This window comes from Cebidichthys violaceus, unplaced genomic scaffold (assembly GCF_023349555.1).
Source record: "Cebidichthys violaceus isolate CVI_PGR_0920_01 unplaced genomic scaffold, fCebVio1.0.p SCAF_17, whole genome shotgun sequence".
NCBI lineage: Eukaryota > Metazoa > Chordata > Actinopteri > Perciformes > Stichaeidae > Cebidichthys > Cebidichthys violaceus.
This window is the reverse complement of record NW_027176340.1, coordinates 9,796,323-9,818,048: the sequence shown is the minus strand read 5'-3', so window position 1 is coordinate 9,818,048 and position 21,726 is coordinate 9,796,323. Positions and strand designations below refer to the sequence as shown.

General features: G+C 42.9%; 1 protein-coding gene across 1 annotated transcript in view; it reads left to right on the top strand.

The window, feature by feature from the left end:
* LOC137873990 (plexin-A2-like) overlaps positions 1–16,605 on the top strand; it is a 76,018-nt gene extending 59,413 nt beyond the window's left edge. Inside the window, exons 20-32 of the mRNA XM_068712538.1 lie at positions 338–572; positions 998–1,140; positions 2,311–2,579; positions 5,042–5,108; positions 5,472–5,618; positions 6,977–7,136; positions 7,896–7,999; positions 9,653–9,749; positions 10,378–10,577; positions 10,829–10,998; positions 11,341–11,553; positions 12,623–12,773; positions 14,077–16,605. Of these exons, the coding sequence (XP_068568639.1) occupies positions 338–572; positions 998–1,140; positions 2,311–2,579; positions 5,042–5,108; positions 5,472–5,618; positions 6,977–7,136; positions 7,896–7,999; positions 9,653–9,749; positions 10,378–10,577; positions 10,829–10,998; positions 11,341–11,553; positions 12,623–12,773; positions 14,077–14,172 (2,052 nt within the window). The 3' untranslated portion in view covers positions 14,173–16,605. The remainder of the gene's footprint in view (positions 1–337; positions 573–997; positions 1,141–2,310; positions 2,580–5,041; positions 5,109–5,471; positions 5,619–6,976; positions 7,137–7,895; positions 8,000–9,652; positions 9,750–10,377; positions 10,578–10,828; positions 10,999–11,340; positions 11,554–12,622; positions 12,774–14,076) is intronic.
* The last annotated feature ends 5,121 nt before the right edge of the window (positions 16,606–21,726 follow it).

Below are 21,726 nucleotides of genomic sequence, written 5' to 3'. Positions count from 1 at the left end.
TTTCTGTCATTGTCTGTCACTCATGGTCTGGTGGGTTCCCAATTACAGCACATTGCGCTACAGAATTATTGACAGGCACACTTACAAACAATGAGGCAAAGAGCTGTGAAAAAGAAAGCTGGTGTGCTTGGAACTTTTAAAAAACGGTTTTCTTCAAAGGCGATTGTTCAGGAAAATGGTCCATATCTCTATTGTGTTTGCCAATTGAATACTTCAGCAACAATATGTTGAATCCAGGACAGCCATTTTATTCATGATTTGCTTTGTTTTTTTGAGCATTTTCAAGACTGTTTTGAAATATTGTGCCTGTATTATTATTATTATTATTATAATTCAGGTCCAAGTTGGAGGACTCCACATCTCTCCAGGAGAAGTTCACATCCGGTCCGACAGCCTGCTCACCCTTCCTGCCATCTTCAGCATCACAGCTGGAGGAGGGCTGCTCCTCATCATCGTCGTCATAGTCCTGCTGGCCTACAGACGGAAGTCCCATGAGAACGATCTCACTCTGAAGCGCCTGCAGATGCAGATGGACAACCTGGAGTCCCGAGTGGCTCTTGAGTGCAAGGAAGGTGAGGGAGGCTAATCTGAGTGAAAGTCACGCTACCCAAATGAACGTGTAATTGGTAGTTGCATTATAGCAAAGTTTTATTAACTTATTTACATGTTTATTGGCTTGGGAATTATTGAATTGTCATTATCTAGCTGCCATAACAAAAACGCATAAACCCAAAATGAAATATATACAGTAAGCTACATTTTGAACTGTACAGTTACTACAGAGACAACTAAAAATGTCCTCAAAATACTGCTTTTAAATTTCTGTGACATTCTTTATATGAACTGCAATGCTTTCCCAAACATATCACAACTATTTGTCATGATTTTAGTGTTTTCAACCATTTCAGAAACAGTTGAGAAAGGAAAAATACTTTCTTAGGTTTACTAAAGATTGACACTGCAAAACGTTTAACGCACACCTTTGCGTCGCATGCAGCCTTTGCAGAGCTGCAGACGGACATCAACGAGTTAACGAGTGATCTGGACCGAGCTGGCATCCCCTACCTGGATTATCGCACTTACGCCATGAGGGTTCTCTTCCCCGGCATCGATGATCACCCTGTGCTCAGAGAGCTGGAGGTAAGACACCTCTGAAGCAGGGCTGCAGTACTTCAGTACAGTTTCTGCCATTTCTCCGACACCTTGACCTTAAGGCTCTAGTATACTCCAAACTAGATTGATTTTGGCTCGTTGGCAAGAGCTGTCAAACTGCTGTCGAAACAGAGCAGAGTGAGCAAATGTCAGTCTACTCACTGTGGTTTGAGGTCTGTTTGTTTAATGGTGTCCACACCAGCTGGATGAGCGTGTAGGCAGATCTTATTTGGAGTTCTATTTTGAGGCAAACTTTTCTTGGTCTCGGACTCCTAGCGTTTTGCATTCAAAACTAATTATTGATCTACATCTGATGTTACAAGGATTGTTTTCGTCATCAGAAACTCCAGGATAGTACAAAGTGATTCACTATGTAGTACAATGGTCATGCAAATAAATTTGAAATCAAGAAATTCCCTAAGCATTATTCTCACATTTGCGCTTAAGTGGTCATTGGCTTCTTTGTACCAGTCTTGGGTAGCCTTACTTTTGTTCTGATTGTGGTCCTTATTATCAAAAGAACCGGGTTTTAAAAATGTTCTCCGACAGCCGAGATTGTTCTTATAATCGTCTTGCCCTCAAGGGTTTAATTATGAAGCACTCTCCAACTCAGTTTGAAGAAACTCTGAAGATGATCCATTTGCCTTTTCATTATTTCTCAGGTACTTCAGGTCATAATTATGTCGGTTTTGTTATCATAGTTGGTGTAATCAAGCTCTTATTATGGTCACAATGATTTCAAAAGATCTATCTTCTGAAGAGCCTCTCTGATTGCAGTTTAAACATTCTGACTTTTTCATCAAAATAACAGGCCCTTTACTTGTTGTGGAAAAATCCTAGCATAGTTTGTTATAGTATTCTTTTTCTTGATGAATTTAGAACATATGAATCAAAAGTGGAGACGGATGTGCCACACCAGTGGTTGTGTTTTTCTTGCCTTGAGATGGTTTATGAGAATATCTGTGTACAGCTCACTCTGTCTTCATGTTCCTCCATCTATGTCATGACTTTTCTCATCCTTGAGTGGGCATTATCTAATGAGCATGTGCATGTGTGTGTGTGTGTGTGTGTGTGTGTGTGTGTGTGTGTGTGTGTGTGTGTGTGTGTGTGTGTGTGTGTGTGTGTGTGTGTTTGTGCAAAAATGCATGATGCGTGTAGGTGCCGGGGAGCGGACAGGCGAATGTGGAGAAAGCATTGAAGCAGTTTGCTCAGCTGGTGAATAACAAGGTTTTCCTGCTGACATTCATCCGCACACTGGAGCTGCAGCGCTCCTTCTCCATGCGTGACCGCGGCTACGTCGCCTCGCTCATCATGACCGCTCTACAGGGGCGGCTGGAGTACGCCACGGACATCCTCAAACACCTGCTCTCTGATCTTATAGAACGTAACCTGGAGAGCAAGAACCACCCCAAGCTACTCCTCCGCAGGTAAACCGGTTGGAGTATTACGCTGTTGCTTGAAGTTGCATAACAAAAAAACTGTTTATACGGTAAATTTTGGAAGAAAATGTCTTTGTGTTATATTAAGTCACTCAGGACGCTCAGGTTTTGGCATCATAGTTACAGTTGCTGAGAAAATGGAGATATCACTGTTTTTAAAAGGTACAATGTAGCCACCTGCTCCAAATAAATAGAGGTCAGCTTTTTACTTCTACTACTGGGTCCATAACCCAAATTTACTGAATTTGTCATCAGTTATTTAACAAGGCCAACTACTAACTAACCTCCTAGCAAGGATACTCAACATTCAACTTGAATCTCTGAGAGACAGTCATCATAACACTGCTATCTTATTATCTCCACGCGTGGCGTCGGGCTATAGTTAACGTTAGCCATCTGTATACCGGTGGCTGTACGGTCCGTTACGCTTTTTATCGTTTGTTAATTGGATTTGATCCAAAGTGGCGGTAACGAGAAAACGACCCTCATCTTCATCTCACCTCACCGCGGCCAGAAGGTCGTTTCATCCCGGGAGGAGAGCGGCCGGCACTCGGACATGGACAGCGGCTGTAGCAGCTGGAAATAAGCCAACACAAACTCCAGTGTGAAGAGTCCCAGCGGGCTGGCAGAGGGATCAGACCTCTGGTTTGGGGTTTACACTGGCTGAATTCAAGCCAGTTGCTGACTGGGGATAGCTATGCTGCTGCACGCTCTACTCCCTGGTGGCAGTGAGGAAGAGGCAAGGGTGCGAGTCGTCTCATGTATCTGGATTTAATCCAATTAACAATCCATCAAGACGCACACGGACCGTAGATGAATTTTTGACAACCTCTCGGGGCAGCTCTACTCCTTCGTCCTCTGGACTGAGGGCAGACCGGATGCCACAGTGACTCACCATCGCCTCTCGACGAACAAGTGGAATTACAAGACGAGGCTGGCTGGCAGTAGATACCTCTGCAGCACAATACATTGACGTATTTGGCATGACGTCAAAACAGTTACTTCACATTGTTTTACGATAATACTATTTTCTTTTTTAACATTTGAACAAAAATTCTGGCCTTATCTTACATGTTGCACCTTTTAAATACACTCACTTGAAGGTTAAAGCACACTATTGGTAAGAAGTTTGGCAAGTCATGTAGAAAGGTTCATGGTGAATTCCAGGAACCCAAATTCATCCTCACGTTCTCTATTCTGTCCACATTTCCCGCTGTGGTCAGAGGATTTAAACTACAGGCCTTTTCTGTCGCAGACCCGTCCAGTTCTGATCAGCGCTGCTTATCTTTTTGGCAAAGATAACTCCTTTGTGCATTGTTCTTTCCAGCCCAGTTACAGCACTGGAGACGGATGAGTAACTAGGCCAGGGATGGAGAGCCCACCTTTGTTCAGCTTTGTTTTGTGCAGCGGCGTGAAACAGCCGCTCCGAGTCTGAGAAACAGGGTGGCTGAGCAGACAGGTGAAAGACAGGAGAGGTGAACGGGATAGAGAGTGGGCGGGACCAGCAGAGGAAGAGAACCTAATGGGGAAGAGCGAGTGCAGCGGCAACAGAGTCCTTGTCAGTCTGACTTATCTTCTGTGTGCCACTCATGAAACATTCAGCTGTAGCTCCCCCCCCCCCCCCCCACCCCGTCACCTCTCCAGTCCTCCCTTCTCTCACCTCTCCCTCCTTCCTCCACCTCTGGTTATCTGCCGATTGTTTTCCCAGCGCAGAGACTGGCCTACTGAATGTTTCATGAGGTTTTTTTTTGTTCCTTTTTTGAAAAAGAGTGCTCTCTCAATCTGAAGCACACTCATTAAATATAAGGATGAGTTTGCATGGGAGCTGGTACAACAAGAGCTTGTTAGCCCACAATGCGCTGTTCTTGTGGGAGCACTCTGCAATTTAATGGGATGCCGTCAACAGTCCAGTCAATACAGGTTAGGGTTGAAATGCAGGTAAGGACTCGAAAAAAGGAGTGACAGAGAGACAGCAGGTTAGAGGGGGAGATACAATGGTGACAATAAAACGGCAGGCTTTGGATCAGATTCAGATTAGAAATATCTTATACGCCATTTTAAGGGTCCTGCTCCATGATTTAAAGGACTTACGGCAGTGAATCATGAAATCGCTCCTGTCTGGACTGAGTGCAGACACAGCGAGGAAGAAACAGAGTGAAAGGACTTGAAGTGGACAATCCAAGTTGCATCTGCACAATTATGTCATGACCCAAATATGTTCTGCGTCAGCAGCACTTTACTTTACAGTATATCAGAGTGTGTGTCCTTTGAGGCCGAGCGGCTGAGTGAGGATGGCATTTCTACCGTAAACCATCTGTGTCATGTTTTTGTGGTCGCAACAGTGTCGGGCTCTTCTTCGTCTTGAATTATGAAAGAATAATCAGAGCACTCCGGCTCTCCGTGGGATGTCTCTCGCTAACAAATGAGCGCGCTTTCTTCTTGTCTTGCAGAACAGAGTCGGTGGCGGAGAAGATGCTGACAAATTGGTTTGCCTTCTTGCTACACAAATTTCTCAAGGTAAAAATGTTTTTAATTTCTCTCGCGCCTTAATCGCCACAGGTGTCAATGTGATGCACTGTGACAATGCTCCTTAAAATTGTTGGCATCGATTTTGACATTGGCTGCTGTGGTAGCTGTCATTTTAACTGTGTGGTATTGATTAATGGTTAAACGTGGGGTCAAACATACCTCAAGCATTGAAAAAGGAGAGAAAGCTCCGTTTGTATTAGGCTTGATGTGTCATGCTCTAGTTGCTGAGTCTCATGTTCTCGGCGCTAATGAATATAGATCGCTTTCCCTTGCCTTCACTTCTTTCCAATGTCTTATTTCCTTTCTCCCACCTTTCCCTCTAATCCCCGGCGTCCCCTTCCAAAACAAAAGGAGTGTGCTGGCGAGCCGCTCTTCATGCTGTTCTGTGCTATCAAACAGCAAATGGAGAAGGGACCCATAGACTCAATCACCGGAGAGGCGCGCTATTCCCTCAGCGAGGACAAGCTCATCCGACAGCAGATTGAGTACAAGACGCTGGTGAGTCATAAAGACATCAATAAAAAACAAATTTTTAAAAAGTCTAGAATTTAGTTTGTATCCATTTCTGCGCATCTCTTGGCAGAGGCTTGACAGATCCACAGCAATGTGGCATGTGCCCGGGCGGGGATTTTTATGAATGCTTTGAATATTTGGATAGTTTAAATAACATGACGGCAGTGAAGAAAAACAATAGCGCTTATAGCCAGATGTCCATCTCGTCAAGCTTAACGAGATATGGACAAAGTTTCTGCAGTCCTCACAATTAACAACAGCAAAACTATATCCGAACATCTGTTTACAAACTCTCACACAACTCGTGCAGTTTAATCCGGGTCTGATTTATCTGGTCGTATGCTTTTACTATTTAAAATACATTACGAGTAGTGCGCCTGCGTAAGCATGAGATGAGAAGTAGTAGGAAGTAGTGTGCACACGACTGGATAAATGAGACTTCACAAGTTACGTGAGAGTTTGTAAACGGATGTATTGATACGGTTTTGCTGGCATTAAACGCGGCCTCCAGTTTACTTCAATTCGTCAAGACTTTTCTCGATTCTTCGTTCACCGTGGAGGCGTGGGAGACAAAACAGCGTCTTCTTCAACAGTTCGAGGTAACATGAGATGAGTAATTGATACACAAATGGTCATTGTGTGGCTGAAATACTACTTTAGCCTCGAGATCTCGAACCCTGTGCGAAGCAGTGTAAAAGGATTTGATCCCTCACCAGCTTCCCATTGCAATACAAGCAATTTGGGAGTTTATTTCTAACACACGTTACGCTTACGGTTCTCTAGGCCTGATGAATTTTGACAAGACAAGTCTGGTTCCTCCAATTGCTGTAGAAATAATGATACATAATAAAGACATATGTTTTAATGGATACAAACAATCAAGAAGATTAAGTCTACAGAGTTCTGACTGGTGTATGCTAATCGGTAAAGAGTCATGCAGCAGCGCCACCTGTGTACACAACGAGCCTCTTATTTTTACCTTTCCATTAAAATCAAGCCGGCTGGGTTCCTCCACCAGCCCGTCAGAACAAGTTCCCCCTCAGGCTTTTGCTCAGAAGCAGAGCCAGCCAGCAACAGGATGACACCTCTCTGATATCCGTGTCGGAGAGTCTGAGAGGGCTGTGTCTCATTACTTGTTTAATGCCCCTTTCTGGAGCGGCACAGCCACATCCTGGAGGTGTGAAATTACATTTCTGGCCCAGATCCTCTCCACCAGGACAGTTTGGCGAAGAAGCACGTAATGAAAGGACTTTCCGAGCAAGCAACACCTTTCTCTCTGCCTCTTTCTCTTACCCCCCACCCCCTCCTCTCCTCCTCTCTCTTTCTATATCCTGGATCCCCAGACGCTGAGCTGTGTGAACCCAGACAATGAGAACAGCCCAGAAATCCCTGTCAAGGTGCTCAACTGTGACACCATCACCCAGGTGAAGGAGAAGATCCTGGATGCCGTGTACAAGAACATGCCCTACTCACAGCGACCACGGTCTGCAGACATGGATCTCGGTGAGGCCGCTTTGAGTGCAATCCTACTGTGAAAAACTCTTTCCATCATGCTAATTGTCTTATATATAGACTGGAAATTGTCTCCATGGCACATGACATGTTGGAATAATGACAGGGGGTGGGGGGAATACAGCTTAGACGTATGACATCAACACAGGGCTCAAAATCAGTTTCTAGAAGACAACATCCTCCCCAAAAACTGTTTACAGCCCTAACCAGAGCCACTGACGGTAAACCTCACTGACAGCTCACCTACACTTAAGCTTACGCCCACAACGTGTCATCCCATACTGAATGACTGGGCACAAATCCAGCTGACACACACCTTCAAAGGGAGTAAATAAGATACCTTGTAGGTAGTGGCTGATACCGATTTGGGTTTGTAGTTAAGGATGTTAGGGATTTGGAGAGGATCAGTTTCTCCTTGTTGCTTTGGGTCGCTTAAATCTCTGTGAAGACGCTTTGTCATTCGGGTTTTGTTTTGCGGTATCGCAATCACTTCGACTGTGTGTGTGTGTGTGTGTGTGTGTGTGTGTGGGGGGGGGGGGTTGTCATTTAACTTTTTTTTTGAAGAACAAGCTCACTCAGTGCACAGGGATAACGCGACCTCACCTGCAGCACAAAAGAGGACAGCGCAAGACAAATGACAGACATTAGACAATATGTAACTGTCAGTCAGGCACTTTGGGATACAAACATTCCCTACAGAAATGACATACAGTATGTCACGCGTTCACTGCTGATTGCCTTTTCCTTCAGAGTGGCGGCAGGGCAGGACGGCTCGTGTGGTCCTGCAGGACGAGGACATCACCACCAAGATAGAGAGCGACTGGAAGAGACTCAACACACTCATGCACTACCAGGTCTGTTCATGATATCAATGCTGGAACTGCATCTAGCAATTGCATTCATTATCAATGAAAATGTCTTCTAATTAATAAATCAAGTGTTTTCACCACAACAAAAGAGTGAAAAATGCCCATCACCATCTCCCAGAGTCAAAAGGGGAAAGGCTCAACTTGCTCCTGTTGTCAAACCAACGGAATCCAGAATCCATCCAAAGACATTCACAAGAGTCTCACATTTATAAAGTGGGAAGCATCTCAGTTTGAGAAGTAACTTAAAAGATGAATAAATGATTAAGATAGTTGCAGCTTAAATACTCAGCTTGCGGAGCTATGCCACTCGTACAAACCTTGGAACTTTTCAACCGGCGGATGTTGTCGTTGAAGGACAGAGCGTTACTCATTCATATTCACATCTCATTCATATTCACATCTCTCACCTCACCCCAGCCAACAGTGTCTCAACCCCCAGGGTCACAAGCACGCTTAGTCAACCGAACATGCACTTGGACCGCCGTGTCTTTTACAACATCTTTTTTTTTTCTTTCTTTCTCCAGCTCATAAATACGACTACACAGGTCACCAACCTCGGATGAGTCATCCTGTTCCTTTGTCAGTCAAATGTTTGTTTCGACTGTCGGCTTCGTGGCTGACTGTACCACTCACACACAGCCGAATATTTCAGTGCAGCAGACTTTTTTTTTAACAAAAGAGGGAAATAAAAGACAAAAGGAAATCTGCATTTTCAGTGCTAAAAGCGATGTTTTTTGACAAAGGACGCATGTACTCCCCTCTTATCTGTCGAGGAGATAAACAATTTCGCTCTTTCATTCCAAATCCCTCGGCCAGGTGTGGAAATGTTTGTTCTGTTGCTAAGCTGGATTTGTATTAGCCACGTTTGTAGCTCATGCGGAACGGCGGCGTGACGTTTGTTCACGCTGCAGACGACCTCGGCGCGTCTGCCAAGCACATCGACGGTACGCAGTGTTTACCTGGAACTCCTGCAAGGAGAAAAATGGAGGAGCGACTGTCATACTGGGCTTCTTCATAGCCATTCTGACTTAAAAACAGTCAGCACATGCGTTTCACGATGCATTCAATCTACGTTAGAGAGGGATTGACACACAACAAATATATATAAATCATTTTCAGCTTTAATATTCGTTGTATTTTAATTCCTTCAACCTTGGCTGCATTTAACCATCACCCAAGTGAATCATATCGCTGCGAGGAGGATTTCTTCTTTTTTTTTAATTTATGAAATCTTCTTACTCGATTCCAGTTTTATTTCAAGTTTGAAGGTTGATGTTTAGTCCTTGAAGTTTGAGAAAGTCCATCGATAAGAAGTATATATGGATCGGTTTGCTCTTAAAAGTTGAAGCTGTTGTGATCAATGCGCTGCCATCTATATTCCTACCCAGCGGATGATGAGGGAAGATGTCTACAACTGTCGACCAGGATGTTGTACTTGAACTAAAGTCCGGTCCTTTAACAGTTTATTATAAGTCTTGTGAATCAACTGCCCTTTAAAGACCATTCAAAAAAACATCTGAATCATAATTAATCTTTGGTCCTTGATTTGTATTCACAAACAACTTTATGAATGCCTGCCATAATTACAGCCACCAACACGTAACAAAATAATAGACAGGCCTTACCTTTGTCTTCTAGGTGTCTGAGCGCTGCGTGGTGGCCTTGGTGCCCAAACAGATGTCCTCTTTCAATATTCCTTCCTCAGCCAGCTTCCCACGCAGTATCAGCAGATACGGTCAGTACTGTTTAAGAAACACAAATACTTAATATTCATCCAGCTCTCTGCAGTGTTGCACCATCTGTTGCTGTCACTCATCAGTCTGTTGCAAAGCACATGCAGCAGACACTGTGAAACAGCACATTAAACAAAGAGATGCAATCTGAGTTTAGAGAATATTCATACGTCTTATCGCTTCAGAATTCTGTTAACTACTCACCGAAAATGTGATTCAAACCACATCTCTTCAAATACAGCTCACACTGATCTTTCATATTACATTTAAAGTGATTTAAAGACTTTTAAATAAACGTACAACGCATTAAACAAGATGACAAAAAGAGCAGAAAAGACAGAGCGACAGAAAGTAAGGACTAGAGCCGAGATATAAAAACATGCCTTTAGTGAATGAGTGCACGTCTGTATCATTACTATGACAACTGCTGAAATAATGTCAGCAAATGATTATACAGTCTGAACACACACTTTCAACCTGCTCACTTGCAGATTACAAAGAAACAGTCCGCCTTAAATTCAGATTCGAGAGACAAATGTGACTTTCCCTCCGTTGTCTGACAAACTGGTTATCAGATGAGAAGTGTTTCCATTTACAAACTGCATCTAAATACTTTTTTATACCATCCAGGCGTGGACGTTCCCTTCCGCTCCACGCCCACCAGCCCGGACAGTCCCCACTCTCGCGTGCCCATGCTGACCCCTGACTTGGAGAGCGGGGTCAAAGTTTGGCACCTAGTCAAGAACCACGATCACGGGGACCAGAAAGAGGGCGAGCGCGGCAGCAAGATGGTGTCGGAAATCTACCTGACGAGGCTACTAGCGACAAAGGTCCAATATATCACACATGTTGTAGTAAAAAGTTCATTTTTGACAACGTGACTGATCCCTCAAAGATAATAAGTGACACAGAATGGTGCAGAGTCCAGTTAGATTGAAGAACTATTTTGGACTCCTAGTGCCAATGTTTGCTTTATTAAGTTACGGTTTTAATGTAGTCGAACGCTGAACACTTTGGATTTTGAGTAAACACTACAAGCAGAAGCGCCGCGAGTCTCAACTCTGTGCACTGTTTTCCACAGGGCACACTGCAGAAGTTTGTGGACGACCTATTTGAGACCCTGTTCAGCACCGTGTGTCGGGGCACCGCCCTGCCTCTGGCAATCAAATACATGTTTGACTTCCTGGACGAGCAGGCCGACAGGCACGGCATCCATGACATGGACGTTCGTCACACCTGGAAGAGCAACTGGTGAGAGAGAGAGGGAGACAGAGGGGGGAGAGAGCCTGACTCGTTATCTGTAGAGACAACTCACTTTCTACCAAACTTTTACTCATTACTGCTCTTTGAAGAACTTTTTGATTATCATTCTCTTGCACAATCAGTAACTCTTAATTACATGGTCTTCTAAACTCCATCTTCATCTCGTTCTCATAACTAAAGTCAGTTTGAAAAGCCATTACAGGATCGGTCGGGAGTAAAAAAGGAACACCTTGTCTACTGAAGAAATCCTGCTATTTTCACACAAGTCTAAAAACATGTGAATCTTTCGGTCTCACTTTCTCTCTGCTCTTTTTTTATTATTATCTGCAGCCTGCCCCTGCGCTTCTGGGTAAATGTGATCAAGAATCCCCAGTTTGTGTTTGACATCCATAAAAGCAGCATCACGGACGCCTGTCTGTCTGTGGTGGCCCAGACCTTCATGGACTCTTGCTCAACTTCTGAACACCGTCTGGGCAAAGACTCGCCCTCCACCAAACTACTCTACGCCAAGGACATACCGCACTACAAGAGCTGGGTAGAAAGGTGTGTATGTGTGTGTGTGTGTGTGTGTGTGTGTGTGTGTGTGTGTGTGTGTGTGTGTGTGTGTGTGTGTGTGTGTGTCTTAGGTTGTCATCACTTCTTCACAGCGTCGGTTACAAATCAGGCCCAATGTTTTAGGTGAAAGTTAGAATTGACATTTGTTTTATTATAAATAAGATTAGGTTTACGTAGGATTAGGTTTGTTATATTAAAGGTTATTGTTGATGTTGGCTTAAGGGTTGTTGTTTTTTTATAAGAGCCTTGCAATTATTGGATATAGATTAAGAGCTTCACAATTATGGATAAAATGAGAATCATGATTTTCTCTCTCATAACTGTTTGGTGTGATGATGCACTCTGTATAGTGTGATCCACCATATTGTATCTTGTGGGAATAACTATTTGTGGTGTTGCTGTTCGGAAACTACGTCAGATTATCGGCCGCCATTCATGTACCAGAGTTTGTCAGTAGTGACGGATGAATTGATTTACTCTAGTTTACTATCTCCAGAGAGGTCTTTCTCAATTTAGACTTGTTTTGTCGTCATTAGTCTGAAGTCGTGTCTTTGAGTCGAGTCTCGTCCTGTCTTACTGCGGGGACAAATTAGGAGCGCTTGGTTTGGTGCAACAGACCTCCCTGCTATGCATTCACGGTAGAATCCTTGTGTTTAAAATGGGATTGCATAGAGTTGTGAACGTAAATTGTGGCACAATTAATCATGCAGCTCTAACAGGGTTGGAAGTAACAGAACGAGTGTGTAATCAAGTGAAAGTTTTCACAAGTACAGTCATTTGTTTATATAAAAAATAAAAAACTGTGTGCTGGTGTGGTTTGAATTCACGTGACTAAAAGACTGAACATATGAGTGACACTCTTCCTTATTTTACTGCCATAACGCCTCTGGTTTACTGGCTCCTTTAACAATGGATGTGCTCTGACTTTTTACAACAACACACTGAATCCAGGTGACGAGGAAAGCTCTGGTATGCATAACTGTGCCCTTGACTCTGACAGCGTGTGTGTGTGTGTGTGTGTGTGTGTGTGTGTGTGTGTGTGTGTGTCTCCTCTTAGGTACTACGCTGACATCAACCGCCTGCCTGCCATCAGTGATCAGGATATGAATGCCTATCTGGCTGAACAGGCCCGCCTTCACTCCAGTGAGTTCAACATGCTCAGTGCCCTCCATGAGATCTACGCTTACGTCAGCAAGTACAGCCAAGAGGTGAGGCCCAGTCAACACACTGCAACATAAAGAATGTGCTGTCGAGGTCCTGCTGGTGTGGTTAGCCATCTGAAGCTAGCTTTTTTTTAAATATATATATCAAAGCAGCTATTTGTATATTAACAAAAGATAAAATGATTACGCGTACTGTAAAAAGTGTTGCTCATAGTGGTGAATCCACAGAGAAATAGAAAGGTGCTTTTGGCTCAAAGTTGTTTTACAAGAAATTTCATACAATCTTACCAAAAATGAAATTAAACACAAAAAGCTGTCTGGTGGGGATGTAGGTACTCACTCACTCACTCACTCACTCACTCACTTGACCAATCGCATTATCACCGGCGGAGCATTTCGCTTACTCTTTAAAGACTTACAGATAAATAGCATTAATTTAGCCCATTGTCGATTAATATGTTGATTTATTTTTTAACAAAGCAATGAATGGTTTTGGCTTATAAGATGTAAAAAAAACAACTGAAAGTCACGAGGTGACTGACTGACAATTTAAAGACCCCAAGAATCCAAAACGCCAAAAGATATTTATTTATTTAATTAATTTTTAATTATATACAACCTACCCTGATAAGCTTTAGTAATAATGCTAATCTTCTTACATATGCACTGAATTCTAATCAAGGAAATCAGTGACGATTAAAGCAAGATACCAGTTAAAATAAAATTAGAAATGCAACTCTATAGTGGACACACATATGGGTATCTGGAGTTCCTACAACCCAGTCTGGGTGGCCTGGATCAGAATACATGACTAAAAAAGCCATTCATATTTGTCTCCCCTACCTATGTAACATATGGGCTCATTAGAAATAACGCTCCCCCCATTAGAGTATCTCCACCCACGGATTGAGAACTACATTTACAAAGGGGCACCATATTTTTCTCGCAAGCCAAACAGAGCAGACTGGACTGATCAGGCGGGGGTCTTAAAGAGACAAAAGCTAAAACAGAGCGTTTCAGACAGGATGAATACAGGTCTATTCAGACAGACAGTATGAGAACAATTTTACATTAAAAGCATGTTAACATGTTCCAGTAGAAAGCCAAAATACAAGCTTGAACATGAACAAATTTGCATGATGTGTCCCCTTTAACCAAATGCAGTAAAACGTACAATATACTTAATCATCAAAATAGAAATACCAGTAGAAGCTTGGTGTTGCAGATCTGTACTCGGGTATGTGAATATTTGTATGATTCGTATAGCTGACCAACGATAAGCCACATGTTTTACAGTTTGTGCACTTGTGTGTGTCCCTATGTGTGTGTGTGTGTGTGTGTGTTTTAGATCATCGAGGCACTGGAGCAGGATGAACAGGCCCAGAAGCAGAAGTTGGCGTATAAATTGGAGCAGATCATCTCAGCCATGTCTATAGAGAGCTGAGGCACACATACACACACACACACACACACACACACACACACACACACACACACACACACACACACACACACTCCATATATACATAAACAAACATCTCTCACACACACACACACACACACACACACACACACACACACACACACACACTGTAACGTACTATAACAGATGTGTTATGAACCCATCGACAACACACGTGGCACTCAGATATCCACGTGAACACACACATATGTATGTACGCACACACACACACACACACACACACACACACACACACACACACACACACACACAGCTGTACACAGAGACCTAATGGACCTACTATATAAACAAACAATACATACACAAAGAGATTCACACACATGCATAGACACACTCATTCTAATGTACATACACAAACCACAGCACACGGATCGTCCCAAAGCACGACTTTTGAATCCAACGTCATCAATTTATTATCAGAAGAAACTCCAACAGGCAAACACCCAACTTCTAAAACGCTCCTGTAGAGAGAGACACACAAAGGGGATTTGGGCCATCACGGGTTGCAGGATTTGCAGCCAATTCTTTTTTCCCTGCCGGGTGACGGTTTGTCTTTGTAGTCGCTGCTTATACTAAATGCGTGCATCCACGTGTGGCATGGCTGGAGCTCTGAGGAGAACAGCCCTTAATAAAGAATGACTCGACGGGAAAAGTCACTGGAGGAGCTCGACACAGACAGGAGCCAATTTAATGGGACGGCACATGTGGTGAGACGACACTCAAAGTACTTTTTATACGTCAAAGATGAAGGACGCTTACTCGCACTACATATCACGGGCTGGGAGTGACATCGCCACTCGGAGCAGAGACGTGGGACTTTGTCTTGTTAAGCCTTTTCCTATTGCCTTTTAAAGGCTTAAAAAAAGAGAACACGAAAGACTCTGCCATCAGTACTTGCCATTCCCCCACTTGAAGCTTCCCTGTCCAAAGTTATTTTTTTGTTTAATGAAGATTTTCTAAATTACAACTCTCCAGGGATTGAACAGTATACGCAGAATTTGGCGTCAACAAGGTGAGGGTCCAGCTCTTTAATAATGCAACACGGCAAAGGCATTACCTTCAAAGTTGAAACATACATAGAGATATTTCTGGATTTTTCCTGTTTTTTTGGTGCCAAATATAATATGTCTCATGTTTCATTCATGTTAAACGCTCCCGTAGAGGCTATTAATAAGACATGTCATTGTACGGAAAAGATCCCATTTAAGATAGGACATTTTGTACAGTGATGATCTATAGAGTTCCCAATTCAGCCACTCAAAGATAAGTGGAAACCAAATTGAACTGTAGCAGAAAGCTTGATTAATGATGCTGTAAGTCTGATTGTGGACCAGATTAGCCAAACCCTGGCCAACAGCGCCGCTCCTCCGCCCTCCCCGTCTCATCAGTCACTGTTTACATTTAGCGTGATACTTGAAATGCAGCGAGTGTACGAGATATTAAGAACACCTGCTGCTCCTGTGAAGATTAAGTTAGATGAAGGCTTTGATGCCTTATCGATGTCCCCCCCCCCCCCCCAACTGTCAAACGTAACCTGGAAATGAAACGTAGGAAACAGGCTGGGAGGATTTCTCACCCCCTGGAGATATTTCAGCTGTGGCCGCTGCAAGAAAGTCTGATTTGGCTCTCAAAATAAAGTAGGTGTTCCTAATATGTTGTCCACAGAGTGGATGTATAATTAATGATACATGCATTTGGATCAGCATTTGGTCCTTGTAAAGTTAATTCATGAACAGCTGTTTGTCGCAATCGCCGCTTTATATCCTGACTGTTTCCATCTTTGCAGCATACAATTCACAAGTTTTTGATTTTGCTTTTCAAATGTACATTTTCCCCAACTACTTGTTGTCTCCCTGCTGCTGTATTTATAGAGTGCCATATCTAAACTTTCAAATGATTATCACAATGAAGAATTCAGTCCGAGGCATCGCGTTGATTCAGGGTTTTTAGTTTTGATTGTTTTGTGTGTGTCGACCATTGCAATGCTGACAGAGGAGCTTCTTTCTGTGCTTGAGGCTGTTGTATCGCTCCATGTTTAAGTCACAAGGACTGTCTATCGGTGTCACTCTGGAGCGCTGCTCCTTTTTACCATTCCAGTATCAGTGGGGTTAATGTACTTCCCACAGGACCTTTATTCATGCTAAGCTAGAAGAGAAAGACGATATAAATAATAAATACATTTCCTGTTAAGTGTTGAAATATGACAGAGAACTCATCGTTTCAATGTGTGGTTTGATGATAATTTATAAATGTGTTGTGCAATAAACTGTCAGACATTTAAACTGTAATGTTTTTTAAACTATATATTATTGTATAAATATTGTACATAAAAAACACTCCTATTTTGCAAGCGAAAAGATTCACTTTGTACTGTTGTTATACATTAAATGCGCAGCTGATGAAAATTATATCTGCCTGGTTTCTTTTGTGGTGATGCTAAATTCAGAAAAAAGTGTTGAAAACTCAAATGAAGCCCTGACCAATTAATATAGTATCCTTTGACCTATAATACTACATTACATAAAAGTTTTAAAAAACGCTGATTGTCCAGAGAATGATTATATAAGTACATTATAATAAACTCTGATCCTTGTGTCAGTGAGTGATCAGCAATGATGAAGTAGTATGATACTTGACCCTATAAGTCATTATAAAAATGATGTATGTGCTGCTATTAAAATATTGTTAAAAAGGATTTTTTATATTTATGCATGCTTTTAACTATAAACAGACTATTTTTCTGACAGAACGTCTGCTGCTGTTAGAAATTACGTCATTTCCAAGCCAATCGGGAACTCTGCCACACATAACTGGCTAATCTATTCTTATTGTGCTAGTGGACTGCTAGCATGCTAAATTGACAGTTAAACTACTATTTGTTTTTCATGAAAGGGCTCTGAAGGCAAAACAATGATGTCAGAGATCAGCTGAAATCCCAGAGGCACTCAGCTTTGTACTGAGAAATGAACATAACTGTTGGACACATTCCCAAATGGCACACTGACATCCTCAGACACAAGCTGTGTTCCACCTTTGTGTCAATGAGAAATTCATTATCTAACAAAATAGTAACCCTGTGTACTTTCATAACCGACACTACATCAGTATATCATGATCCTTTGACTTAAGTGCATTGTTAATCCGTATTCAAGTTACAGTGTAAAGGAGCAAATGCAGGCATTATTTATTTACCTTTAAAATGGAGAATTGAAATAACCTTGTAGCCTTGTTGAAAAAATGCCTAAATGTAATATTTTGATATCAATTAACCACAATTTTGGGGACATTATAGAGAATAATTGCTGTAATGAATAAGGTCTGTTTTAAGAAAACACTTTTTACATTTGGCAGAAATGTATCAATGTGCCGTCTTACCTCGCAAGGCCGATGGATTTAGCGCGATGTCAGGGGATCGCGCGGGAATCGTGGGATCACACATTGCATGAAAATCCCTCTCGTCAGGCTTCAGGTGATGCGTTTGTGTCCGGCAAACCAGAGCACGGTCCAATCAGCTTCCTGTGAGGAGCCGCTACAAGTGTGGTTAGGTGTGTGTGTGTGTGTGTGTGTGTGTGTGTGTGTGTGTGTGTGTGTGTGTGTGTGACAATAGCGGCTCCTAAAGAGGTTAGCATAGATGCTGCAAAAGCATCAGTTATATCAGAACTGGAGAGTATTTCTCCATTGAAAGAAGAGCACTGAAGGTTTTTCTCGAGTCCTTATCCAGACAGTTTCCAATGATCAGTTGGTTCTGTGTAACAAAATATCCGACCAGTCAGGTTCACCAGGTTGGGTTTACATGTCTGTCCTTTGGATTGCTTTACAGCGGTGCACAGCAAGAGGGCGTTGTTTTTCCAGAACAAACTGCTTTTTTTCAGTCAGCAAAAGAAGCACTAATGGAACCACTTCCATCTTGTTTATCTTCCTCAATGTGTTTGTATAGCAACACAACTATTCACAAAAGCAGTTATTTCATGGTAGAAATGTGAGAATTTTACTATGGAAAGTCTTGTCATTGATACCGTTTAAAAAAAAATCTTGATTTTGTGTCTGTACGCAGTCAGAGTTGTATTCCACTAAATGTATTGTCAGAAATTATTCATCTATTTTTTTTTCTCAAGCAATACAAATCTCAAAAAATCCAAAACAATTCTCGGACAATTTTTTATATCCTAAATATCTTCCGTATATAACGGGGTTTGTAGGAAATTGTTTTTTAATGTTGTCAAAAACTGAATTTTAACAATGTTGACTGTTTATTGCCATCATACAACGGATATTTGAGGTTTACAAATGCAGCAAACATACACCTTGGAGAGGAGCACAATTGATATCAAAGCAAAGTTGAGCTTGTAAAACAACAACGATATATCCTGAAGAAAATTTGCTTCCTTTTGAATTTAAAAAAACAACAACACATGCAATGAACGGCCTCTAGGAATGAAGAAGAGTTCACGCTGTGACAGTATTTGGTGTGGCATGTAAGCCGCATATAGGGGCTCCTGAGCACTTGCCATAAGGAGTCAGGATTCATTATTCATGTTTAACCCTCGGGGCTCTGGGCAAGGCAAGCAAAGTGTGTGTGTGTGTGTGTGTGTGTGTGTGTGTGTGTGTGTGTGTGTGTGTGTGTGTGTGGGGGGGGGGGGGGGGCTGGCTTCTCGAGCACCCACGCCTCCCGACCTATACCTGTCTGATCCAGGTGGGGGTGTCATCAGGAAGAGTCGTCTGTACACCTGCCAGGCTACAACCCCTCGTCTTTCCTCTCTTCTCTCTTTGCTTGTCAGAGTGCCTGCACTCAGCAGCCAGCAATCCCCCCCTCTCTTACTTCACACACACACACACACACACACACACACACACACACACACACACACACACACACACACACACACACACACACACACGCGCGCAGGAGGAGGATCATTACGAATCAAACCTCCTCTACTGACAGCTGAGCGAGCCGCAGGATATCTTCTTGATAGACTGTGTGGTTGGATGGCACCAAAGAGGTTTATGGAGCTACTACAGCCATTAGAAAACCCATTGTTCTTCTATCAATCGCTGGAAGTTGTCATAATATCTCGATCATGCTTTGGCCCGTGATTGATGGCGCTGCATTGTGACGGACAGTAGAACAACAGCTCAACACTTTGTTTTTTCTGTGGAAATAGAACAGATCCTCAGCTTCTCCTGCTGCCCAGAATATTTGATCCAGGGGGAAATGGACCTTACACACAGACTGCTGATCTTGGAGAATAATTCAAAATGTGTCTCTAACTGTGGAATGAATGCTGAATGGAAAAAGGCCTTCGACGTGCCCCTCGAACAACCCAGCCGAGTTTGTGTTAACAGTCGATGAACAAGGCTCAGTGTCCTTCTGCTCAGAGTGGTGAGTGGTTCATTGAATCTGTGTACATGGAAACAGGGGTGGACACAATGACAGGAACACTTGTACAATGCCGTGTTGCTGAAACAAGTAGTCAATTGAGTTGTTGATAGAAAATTAAGACAATTTCCAAAATAGTCTTTTAATTTTTAAGCAAAAATGCCAAAAAAAAATCACTGGTATCACTCATATATGTGAGGATTTCAAGCCGTCCTTCGTCATGTGTTCATGAACTGAATGTCTGTGGCTTTAGGACTGCAATCTGAATGCAACAATCAATTAAAAAAAATAATCATCACATAATGAAAATCATCATTAGTTGCCGCCTTTAAATAGAATCAAATAGCCTTACATTATATATAACCTAACCAGCAGAAACTCTGTGAGAGTCTGTACAGTGTTATATAGTGCAGGGCTGATGCAGAGTTTTATATACAGTATGGATGCCTTTCTCTATGGGTAGTGGTTCCTTCCAGCTGGGAAGAAAACCAGAGGCCACTATCAGTGGATACAGACACAAAATGTGTCACATTTGTTTTTCCCTTCCGTAACGTTCACACCCACTACTGCACAATCAAGTCTCGGATTCCCTCAAGCACCGCTGGAACGCAACCTCGAGGCTGTTGAGGTCTGCGAGCGTCAGTGTCCTGCCGCTTTAATTAAATGCAGACTGCATTATCAGAGTGCACACAATCAAACAGGCACTGATATGTTTGGTCTTGCCAAGGACAAAAGACAGCTGTCCAAACCAGGAAGAAATCCCTGATGACAGTAAATAGCAAATGACCACAGCTCAGCCTCCATCAGTAACAACTTGTTTCAGGATTTATTGGATGAGGTAATCCATGACGGCATTTTGTTTCCCCAATTTGCTTTAGTAATTTCTCTTTAGTCCGATTGCGACGACAGAGTCACTTGCAGACTCTGGTCATAACCGCCTTCACTACTCACAACCTCACACTTACGGCTGTATTCTTTTAAATATGTGAAATGCGGTTCCGTTCCACAAAAATATTCAGTGTGCAGCAATAAATGAAGAGCTTACTGATGTACCACTGAAGATAATGGTCCAGTAGGTCGATCTGGACAGCCCACCAGTCTAATGGTGCCATCTTCTGGCCAAAGTTATCATCACATGCATGCCTTGGAAACAGGCAAACTGAGAATGAGCATTCTTCAATCACTCACTGTTTGAGCATAAACTGGGATGTGTGTGTGTGTGTGTGTGTGTGTGTGTGTGTGTGTGTGTGTGTGTGTGTGTGTGTGAGTGTGAGTGAATGACTGAGTGAGTCAGAGAAAGAGAGAGAGAGAGAGAGAGAGAGAGAGAGAGAGAGAGAGAGAGAGAGAGAGAGAGAGAGAGAGAGAGAGAGAGAGAAAGAGAAGCTGTGAAAATGCGATACAAGAAGAGGGCAAAGGGTATGTCAGTGACAAAAAGTGTCTGTTTCAGTGCTGAGGGTGTGTGTGTGTGTGTGTGTGTGTATGTGTGTGTGTGTGTGTGTATGGGACATCTGCAGACCCACGCGGTGGTCCTGTAGGTCATGACACAGACATACTCAGACCACAGATTGTACCCCGAGACCGCAAAGAGAACCCACACCGGGGACGTCCTCGACACACATTTTGTTTTGGGAAGAAGTGACTTCATCAATACAGCACATCCTCTCTCTCTTTCCACTTTCTTTTGTCTGCTTCCCGCTCATTAGAGGGCAGAGACCTCGCTGCTCAGCCCGAAGAGGTAACGGTCAACGTTTGCTGCAGTTTGAAAAGAAATCCCCTCCCACTACTCCTCCTCCTCCCAATCCTTCCCTTCACGTTCCCCTCCTTCTCAGCCTCCCTCTGCTGCACTCATGAAATCACTTCAAAACAGGCTCCCTTTGTGGGATTTATGGCACCTATTTTCAAAGCGCCACAAAATGTGTATTACAACTCGTTCCGTGCTTTCTGTGATTGTGTGTGTGTGTGTGTGTGTCTGCAAATGCTTCTTCAAATATATATTAACCAAAATTAAGAAGACCTTTTCCATGAGGACTTTAAAAAAAATGTCCTCACCATTAATTCAGCAAAGCATGTCAATTGACCATTCTCCGAGTCCCGTCCCTTGAGCGCAGACTGGCCAATCATAGCTTAGCATTGGC